Below are 9,645 nucleotides of genomic sequence, written 5' to 3'. Positions count from 1 at the left end.
CTGAAAAGACCAAATCAATGAAATCCGTTCGACTGATCATCAGAACACGAAACGCTCAGTGAAAGAACAACTTTATATCACAAAATTAAATTCTTGGAGCAAATACATCATCACCCAGCGGAAGTTTTAAAATTGAAGCAGCAGAATTCATTGATGTTATTCACAAAATCAAACTCGGCCGAGATCTACTTGAATACTCTTGTCTAATTGTCTAATTGTCTAATTGTCAAATTTATACAATCCCATAAACAAAATATTTTGAGAACATTCCCCCTTCCTGCAATTGTAAAATAATAATTACGATGACTATAATAATTATTATATTGAATTGATGTGGAATTCTTCACCAGTTTAGTCGTCAGGATAAATATCCCTCTAAATAATTGCCCGTGCAGGAATTGGGAGTAAGGGAATTGACCTCTGGCCATTTAATTACCTCAATAATCAAAGAATCTGAAACTCGCAATATCTACGCCTCCGCAATCATCAGCATCCAATTAACCTACGAAAATGAATTATCGATCCCTCGCCTACACAACTCCTCACCCTCAATTCATACCGACAATACTGGATATTCACTCACTCTCTCCGGGTAATTTCAAACAATATTCATTATTTCCACAGTGCAACACATTTGAATTAATTCCATATATTTACACAAATTCAATGAACCGCTCGAAACGTAATATTTCTTGCACAGACCTTTTCAGGTCATAAAAACCTCCGTTAACCATGTAATTGCGTTTCTAAATGAGTCCTGGAAATTCACCAATAATTAATGTAGACTATTTGCGGAAAAATATTAATTTCTACCGACGAAATTGGCTATTTCAGGAATTCATTTCTCACGGGTCAGTGCAAGTATTTCTGCTTTTCAATCAGCGAATTTCAATCAGTAATTTCAATCAGTTTTTTGAGCTTTCAATCAGTTAATTATTGTTGTAAATAATTTAAGTGTCGAAACCGGGAATTAAAGATTATTTACAATCTTTTATTTATATTAAACGTATCTCCAATTTGTTTATCAATTTCAAGTAGTCCGTGCAATTTATATGAATCGGAGTGAAAATTACATCACTGAGTTAAAATGACAATTCTTTCACAATTACCACTCAACGTCCGGTAATTTCTCGACACTCACTTGAAATTTTGATGTATTATTTTTGAAGACCTAGACTATGGAGGTATGCACAAAATTTTTTTTTTACCTTTCACGTTAGATCTGCTTGTTAACGATCGCTTCCTCGAAATTTCAAGCGTAATTTTCTAAAAGTTTGCTTTTACCCTCTAGAACGGAATATCGCGGAGAACTTCATGGGCCCTGAATGCCGGGCAAATCTCTTTCCAATACGCATCGGAGGGTGAATTAAATTTCATCATCCACGAGAATATTTCGAGTACGTAGTCTTGGAAACAGCCGGGTAAATCTCACCCTCCGATAGACTGCGCTCTCACCCACGCAAAATCCGTATACAAACTTGGATGATATATCCCTAAACATAGTACAGAGATCGTCTGCTCCAGGCAGAGGTAAAAGGTAAAGATATAAAAAAATAAGGAAGAAAAAGGTACGTGAGGTTCACTTAAGTAACTCCGACGGTGATGCGTTGGAATATGGCCTACATCGGCTGGAGTTTATTCAAAACTACTGGGGGTGAGGAAAAGTATTGGCAAATCTCGACTCCTCTCCCTGCAACTGGGGGGAAATGGTAAATGGGGTAGGATGAATTTATGTGTTCAGTGACAAGGGAATTTTATTGAATGCATGTGACAAGTGTCTCTTGCACGGTAGTTTTCAAGGCATTCTGCTCGCAAAATATCACATACACGGAATTTTCTCACATTAAAAAATTACTCTACCGATTAAATTCGGGAATATTTTCAATGTGTGGATTTTTATGTAATTTATTAATTATTAAATCCACACATTTAAATCATAAATATTGCTTACTGGCAAGTCAATGGATTTATTACCAGAATTTTTCATCTCATGAGAGTAATTTCTTTAATTTACTTTCTATTTTATATGAATGTTTACTGGTAAATTGCATCGACTTTTTTTAATGGAAAATTTTATGAGTTATTGTTTCTCAAATGATATTACGTCGTTTGTGGATTAATTCTTGAAATTCATGAAGAATTTCTCATTTTTCGGTTAATGCCGTCAAAAAATTATGCAGAAATTAAAGGAAAATCGGGTTTAATCGTTTTAATTGCTCTGCGGGCGAATGCTGCGAATGGTTACGAAGTTAGTAGTGCTGACTTGCGTCGGCAGAGTATTTAGAATAATTTTGGAATTATTCAGCTGACCTTTGAAAAGATCGCGCGAATGAGAAACTCGAAGTTTTCGGTACAATTGTATTGTGAGGCGCCGGTTGGTTCTACGTAATTGCAGAACATTCTTAATGCAATTCCAGAGAGTTTATTTGAGTCTCCACCCTCAGATTTTACTGTACATTATTCAATTGTTGAGCTATCCCCGACAGAAAGCAATTTCACTCCAATAACAGAGGATTCGTGAATTTTCATTCAAGATCGTTAAAGGTGTACACCAAGATTTATCCGAATATTAAAATTTTTTAGACATTTTAGTTATAACTTTATCTGATTTTCCAGTACCAATACCCGAGAGTAATGACTATAGTTCTTCAAAATCATTGAATATTTATTAGACTATGAATAAAAAATTCTAGAAAAGAGAAAAGAAAACATTAACTAACTCGTCAATGAAAAATTCCCCAGACATATCAAGTCCGCTTGTCCTTGTTGAAAATGTCAAGTCCTTTACTCGAAATTTCCATAATAATTTTCCAACAGCGCAACCCGATGAAATCAATACTTTTCATTGTGTCAATTGACCACACGATATAATGAACAATATAATCTGGATTTTAGTAAATTTTCTTCTCAATGTCTTTGAACTCTACCCGTTGTTCCAAGGCTTCGGATAATTCGATAATCTCCAAAGTCAACCAATATCAAAACCCATGAGGCAAGCAAGTGTGTGATCCAGCTTACTCAGGTCTCCTTAGGACCCACTGTGCGGCCTAAAACGCCTCAAGCCACATCTTGAACGCCGAAATACCCTACGCTGCATTAAGACCGCATTTGCATCGGCAGATTGATAGCCCAGAAAGTGAACACGAAGATAGACTTAATGAAGAACCCACACTTTACGATCCTCACCGATCGATGGCCATCACTTTCCAAAAACTACCGACCGAGTGAATTATTTTTATTAAGATATTTTGATGATTAAATGATAAGTCTGAATGATGTGACCTAGCATTCATGTCCATTGCGAGTAAAGTTGAAAATCATGAAATCGTCGGAGTGCAGGAGAAAATTGAAATAAACTCGATCGAGATGACTTGTGCACTACTGGGTAATCTGTAATAAGCTTATGGATTGCAGTGGGAAGCCCCTGATATATTTTTCCTGGATGGTAGAGCCTAACGCCTCCAGTGAAAAGGTCGACATCAGTGGTAGAATAGCTTGGGTGGAACGTCGAGGTGAGTTCCATTCCCTTCAACGTGTTGTCACTCTATCATGCTTTAAATTAAAACCTGGTATCACCGCAATGTGAGTATATTACGACTGAATTAGAGAGAACTGACGTTCTAATTCGCAACCTGTGGCTTTGGTTGGACGGACAGTGTCAGTGGTGCACCTAGTTTCGGTGGTTTTCGACCCAGTCTCCACGTCGCTCGAGTTCAAATGGAGAATGATGAAGGACAAAGTTGGCTAGTGGCAGATAGAGTGGAGAAGCTCTTGAGTGTCTGCTCCCTCGTGATAACGTTCTCCATTTCCAGACCCTTTTACACCACCCACATCTACCTCTCTTACTGAATATCTCAAAGATTCGATGATAACTCCCCTTTCTTCGCTTTGATGAATAAAAAATACACCCTCATAACACTTTTGGAATATTCCACTATAGCAAATTCAAGTGAAAAAACTTTTGAATTTTTTACGATTAAGTAACGCTGTATTTCTGGAGAATTTTTTTTATTGAATCGGTTAATTTAGGGGATTCAAGTTATCGGCAATTTTATGTTTTTTTATTGATGTTTTTGAAATTTTAAAAATATTGAGAATTCAGATAATAATTTTTCTGAGTTTTTAATCAATCGGAAAATAATCAATAATTGATGCTCTATTTTTGAAATCAGTCCGAAAATTCATGTTATCAAATCTATTCCTGGAAATCGTGAAAAATAAAAAAGAATCGTGGAGTACATTAAAATATGGCTTCCATGAAAATTATTTTCTATATGTTCCATGAAATTAAAAAAAAAACAACAACGCAGAACTGAGAATTGAGGAAATCGAAACGAAATTTCAGGACATCTTATCACTGAATATTCGGAATTCTGTGGAAAAATCAAAGATAAGTGTAAATCTCCGTTCCACTTTTCCCGGGAAATGAACAGTAAGCCGAGGAAGTCCGGTAAGAATATTCTTGAATGTTGCTAGAATTTCAGAGAGAAAGACTGATAAAAGTGTCGCTTTTCTGAAAATTCAAATAAATTGAAGAACCTCGTCTTCAAATCCGGTTTTAAAATTCCGTTGAATTCCGAGTGAAACTCGGAAAATCTCTCGCTTTCATTCCCGGAAATCAACCGCCCACGAAATTTAATGTTTTATTCTAAGATGGTTGGAGTAAAAAGTCCCATTCTCCCAAGGAAAAATCACTCGATCTTAACGAGAACTGAATTATCTTGCAGGGTATCATGACAAGATGAAGAAAAAGGGCAGACAGGACAAGCAGGAATTGGAGACAAAGGAGAAGAAGGTGGACGATGTTAATGACGATGATGAGCATAATCAGGGCTTCAGTGATTGGTTGCGATCGGTGGATGGCATTGAAATGATGAGGCTGTTCGTAATAGCCAATTCACTCCTCGTCTTCATAACAATAGCCTGGCCAAATATGCAGCAGACATACACCATCATCAAGGAGTACATAATGGGAGAGGATGACGAGTGATTTCTCAATTACAGAAGCTATTATTTTTTCTTTTTTTTTCAAAAAAAGTATCGAATTAGTGTTACTGAAATTGAAACGCTTCAGAGACGATTAAAAAAGTGTTTACCCTCGATATTAAGTTTACCTCTTCGTTTCAGTTGATTCTAGAAGGGAGGTATTGATTTTCGAAGCACTCTGTGATAATCGCGTTATTTCAAGACGTAACTGAAGGCAAACGGATAAGCTTCTGGCATTCAAGTACTTGTTTTTGGAAAAAAGAAGCGATTCGTTGGATTCGCGATGCTTGCTTTTGCACTTCGTGGAATTGTCCTCGTGGCTGTACTCAGTTGGTACAGTACCAGTATATGGAAGATGATCGACGGCTACTTCAAGAACAGATTCGACAAGTACTTGAAAGAGGAATTTGAGAAGAATCCGAGAATGAGGGCGGATATGGCGCAGAAAGTGCCTCCGGTGGAAGTTCATACTCCCCAGGAGTTTTTGGATTCCTGTCAACTCGATTCGTGTCCGGTCGATAAGGCAGTGGCACTTGAGGGAGATAAAATTTCATCGATATCACCTTCAATATTGGAGGAAAACGTGTCGAATGTCGCGGATGATAATCTCAGGATGGAGGAGAGTAAAGAGGAAAGCGATAGGAGTGCATACCGCGGTGAGAATCACTTCCGCAAATATAATTATTTATGCGAATAATTATATGATGTATACACGACATACAGCATTTTTAAACGCAGCTGTATACATCAGATATATATCATATATTATATATATATTTATACGTGCTTATGTATAAGTGTGCATAATTTATATATATTTCGCGTATATCCTAGACTTTCGTTGTAGTCACGCGCATGGGGCTGGAGGGGAAGCGAATTTGGGGAATCCGACTATATGTGACTACCCCCACCACACGCTCGCGGCCACGGTGAACTAATTTTTTTTCGGACGAAACAACGGATTGTAGTAGTAGTAGAATGGGGAAACCGAAGGACACGCGAAAAACGAAATTGAGGAGACGTGCGACTATAACGGGATCCTACTCACTTAATCCTAAATCGCTTTTCGCACGGGATTGGTCTTCAGATATTTGTCTGAAATAACGTAACTTAGTGTCAAGAATCCCTAGAAATTTGGGATTTATCCCCGAAAATTCCGAATTAATTTGAGAGAATAAGATTTTTTTTCTCTGTGTGCAGTGTCTTCAGGTGCGAAGCGTGAGAAATCGAGAAAAATTATTTTGCAGAGTCAGGAGTCACCGAAGGGCAAGCGGAAAAAAGTCAAAACAATAACGCTGACAGAGAAGGACTTTGAAGAGGTCAAGAAGAAAATGGCCATTGAGGATGACGACTTCACCGAGTTTGAGGATGAAGAAACACCTGAGGGTATTCTTGTATCGAAACTGGGCTTCAAGCCAAAAGCGGATATTGGGAATCTTGATAGAGTTACTGAGGACGAATTTTGTCCTATCAGTTTGGAGTACGAGGGTGACTGCAGTGAAACCAAAACGTGGCCATAAATCGATGGCCTTTCAGTCTTCAATCTAATTTCGTGTGGATGAATAATGAAGTGGATGAGTCAGAATTTGTTATTCTCAGTGCGAGTGCTTTTGTGAGGTAAATGCTGATGGGTATTGGAAAAAAAAATTTACACAAGTTGTAACTGTACGAATGGCTCACGGAAACTTCCGGCGGAAGCAATCGATGTCACACGCTTGCTAGCTCTTCAATCTTGAAAAGATGTCTTTTATCTCGTGATGAACGAGGGTTTGCTATTTGTCGGGATAATCATACTCGCCTTTTCCTGCTGTTCAATGGAAATTACTATTTTAACAAAGGGAATTTTATTGTCAGTTCGTTATATGAATTAGCACGAGAAAATTGAAGCTTTGAAATTGAAAATTCTGAAGAATTCCAGCATTTTTGCAGCAATTACCACTATAAACACGGGAATTCTTTAATTTATTTGATTTTTTTATTTAATATGAATATTTGATGTGAATTGGCGCCGAAGTGTATTAAATTCTCAAAAAAACCTGAAATTTAATCATTTCTCCAATAAAAATCAATTTGATATAAAAAAAATCATACAAAAATTACGATGAAATTATTTGGAAAAACTTCATTGTTTGTAATTAATTCAATTTGTTAATAATCCTATTATCGATGAATAAATGCTATGAAAAAACTTCGAATGGGAATCGGCATTTGAGTTTCAGGCGGAATCAGTCAGAAATTTCCCAGATCATTTGATTTATCTGTAATTGTTTTCAATGTTTACTGGAGAATTAAAAAATTAAAAAAATTAAAACACTTTGTGTCGCTATTCCACTGGAATGACCGGTCTCTCGTACGATATTTTTAATTACCGATAATTATTGTCAATCGTCTTATCAATGAATGAATAATATGTCTCGTAAGAATATCAAGAATAATTAGTGGAAAAAATAGAGTGACGTCATTGTACGTGCAAGCATTGGCAAAAATGAATTGAGTATCTCCTGTTTTTGATTAAAAACCGGATTCTTTCATGACCGAACCGCGCATTCATTACGCACTGAGTATGAGTTCCAGCTTCAAAACATAATAAAGAACACTCATTTTTCTTGTTGTATTAACATTGAAAGCACTTCCCACCGGATAAATATGCGATGCGAGTACACAAAGACCAAAAATGGATTAGCCTTGCAGGTGCTACTGAATAAGAATAACCGATTAATCGCAGTCAATGTCAAATGCTAATTATCGTACATCAACCGAGAATTGTTCATCATAAGAAGAGAAAAATTTGGAGAATTCATGACGGTCGTGCCAAGGACAATCTGCGACCACATTTTTTCACGATTTCCATGGGTTCTAACGATTTCATGAACCAGAAATCAAGACTTTGAAATTTATTCAGGAAAAAAATGTACCAAACATATTTTTCTAAAATTTGTATTTTTCAAATGACTTTAGGATTGAAATTTTAAGGAATTTCTAACGGCCCATCTCGAAATTCTTTTGATAAAAAAATAATGAACGAATTGGGTATTAATTTTTAAAATACTTTCTCTGATTAACGGATGGAAATCGTTGGGAATTTCGGAATTGAAGAAGAGCAATTTATCCATTATTTTATAAAGGTTCTTCCAATCGTGAATTCTCCATTTTTTTAGATGTTTCAAATCCTTTCTAACGGTAGACATTGGAGAATCTGAGAGGAGGGCACTTTGCGCCCCTGTTCCCAGGCTAGCACTAAAATTTTTCTAGAGAATTTCTCTCCATGTAATTCAAGTTTCCTCGATTGAGCATCAGTTTTTAAAAAATCGTAGTTACATATTTTTTTTAAACAAATTGCCTCAAAAATTTATATTCTTTCTCCCTAATTTAATGTTACCGAATATAAACTAAAAAACAATTGTGAAAAATGTATCTAGATTTTGTTACTCAAAATTCAATTCTATTTCTGGTTTCTACAACAGTAACGATGATTAGAAATAATGAAAGTTCCCTAAATTGAATTTTCTTAATTTCCTTTCTTAAACAATTCGACCTTGAATGGAATTGAAATAAAAAACTCCCGATAATGTGCAAATATTTATTAAGAATATTGCAGAGCTCATGAAGGTCGTGCCAACAACAATCCACAACCACTTGTGAATATGCATCGAGAGTAATAATTATTCGTACCAATAAGTAGATATATTCATCTGCGCAAAAAAAGTGAGAAAAGAATTTAGATGGGAATATCGCGAAGAGATAGGCATTCTGGACTCAAGTATATTTACATGGCAGATTTTCTGCTTGTATGCTACACTGAATCGAATCAAAATATTGCTTTCTTGTTTGCCATCCTGGCGCTAATATAAGAAATTTGTTTTCCTCCGTTTTGTGTGGTCTACAACTGAGAGGTTTTGGAGCCGTAGAAGGCAGTCAATTCCATCGTATGAATCGTATTTTTCTATTTTTAACCAAATCCGAAATAATCCACTGAAAATTTACCCAATCCACCCGTTCTTGGATTGTCTTGTTTATGAGCGAATTCGTTCATTCATTTTAATTACCAAAATTTTCATAATCCTTATTTTTGCACATCTCCTACATCCAATGGAGCAGCAGAGTATGAAATTTTCTGGTAATTATATGAGGATTAACTAAGAAATTATAAAATAAAATCCATGATAATGTCCACAATATAATTTTATCGCTGATATCTACAATATCTGGATGAAATAAAATTTCCCCTTACGAACATTTCTTTTGAACTGTACACAAACACTTGTCTCAGCAATTTGTTGATGTAAGTCATCGATAACTACCCACAAACCTCGTGTTCACCTCGTTATGCAAAAACTTGTTGCACATCGCACTTGACACCGTTACATCTGCACATTCGAGTCAGTCTGCTCCACATTAAAACGGTTGCTCACATTCGTCATGTCATTGCAACAGAAAAAAATTGCCTCAATCGCCTCGAGCAAAGCCTACAAAACCTTGAAAAATCACGGTCGACCGATGAAAACCGAATTCCAGGTCACTATTTCCTCAACAACTTCCTAGATCTCTAATTAGAGCCTCAAGACTACGTACTTCATAATTGATTTACACATCTCCGCCTTAATGATCTTTATCAAAAATGGCAAGTACTCATAGAAGAAATTATTTCAAACTCAACGA

General features: G+C 36.2%; 3 protein-coding genes across 8 annotated transcripts in view; 2 read left to right on the top strand and 1 right to left on the bottom strand.

The window, feature by feature from the left end:
* Positions 1–9,645, bottom strand: part of LOC105270112 (uncharacterized) — a 56,537-nt gene that overhangs the window by 44,560 nt on the left and 2,332 nt on the right. The gene's annotated exons all lie outside the window — the stretch shown is intronic.
* Positions 3,457–5,073, top strand: Xport-A (exit protein of rhodopsin and TRP A). 4 transcript variants are annotated; one of them, XM_011310828.1, is made up of 4 exons: positions 3,500–3,582; positions 3,657–3,949; positions 4,311–4,450; positions 4,728–5,073. In XM_011310828.1, the coding sequence occupies exons 3-4, from the start codon at positions 4,426–4,428 to the stop codon at positions 4,988–4,990; spliced, it is 288 nt and encodes a 95-aa protein (XP_011309130.1). In that variant the 5' UTR covers positions 3,500–3,582; positions 3,657–3,949; positions 4,311–4,425; the 3' UTR covers positions 4,991–5,073. The 4 variants fall into 4 exon arrangements, with proteins under 4 accessions (XP_011309132.1, XP_011309130.1, XP_011309133.1 ...); XM_011310829.1 differs by lacking the exon at positions 3,657–3,949 and having other exon boundaries at positions 3,567–3,582; XM_011310830.1 differs by lacking the exons at positions 3,657–3,949; positions 4,311–4,450 and having other exon boundaries at positions 3,457–3,512.
* LOC105270115 (uncharacterized) lies at positions 5,180–8,853 on the top strand. The gene is made up of 2 exons (XM_011310832.1): positions 5,180–5,642; positions 6,187–8,853. Exons 1-2 carry the CDS (start codon positions 5,270–5,272, stop codon positions 6,504–6,506), a joined length of 693 nt encoding a protein of 230 aa, XP_011309134.1. The 5' UTR covers positions 5,180–5,269; the 3' UTR covers positions 6,507–8,853.

Source organism: Fopius arisanus, unplaced genomic scaffold (genome assembly GCF_000806365.1).
Source record: "Fopius arisanus strain USDA-PBARC FA_bdor unplaced genomic scaffold, ASM80636v1 scaffold00078, whole genome shotgun sequence".
Lineage (NCBI taxonomy): Eukaryota > Metazoa > Arthropoda > Insecta > Hymenoptera > Braconidae > Fopius > Fopius arisanus.
Note: the sequence above shows the minus strand (reverse complement) of the source record. Positions and strands in the feature narration are given on the sequence as shown.

Coding starts and splice junctions, on each gene's coding strand:
- Xport-A (XM_011310828.1), top strand. CDS start 4,426: ATGAACAGTAAGCCGAGGAAGTCCG. Junction 4,451..4,727: donor CAGTAAGCCGAGGAAGTCCG/GTAAGAATATTC, acceptor ATTATCTTGCAG/GGTATCATGACAAGATGAAG.
- LOC105270115 (XM_011310832.1), top strand. CDS start 5,270: ATGCTTGCTTTTGCACTTCGTGGAATTGTCCTCGTGGCTGTACTCAGT. Junction 5,643..6,186: donor CGATAGGAGTGCATACCGCG/GTGAGAATCACT, acceptor CTCTGTGTGCAG/TGTCTTCAGGTGCGAAGCGT.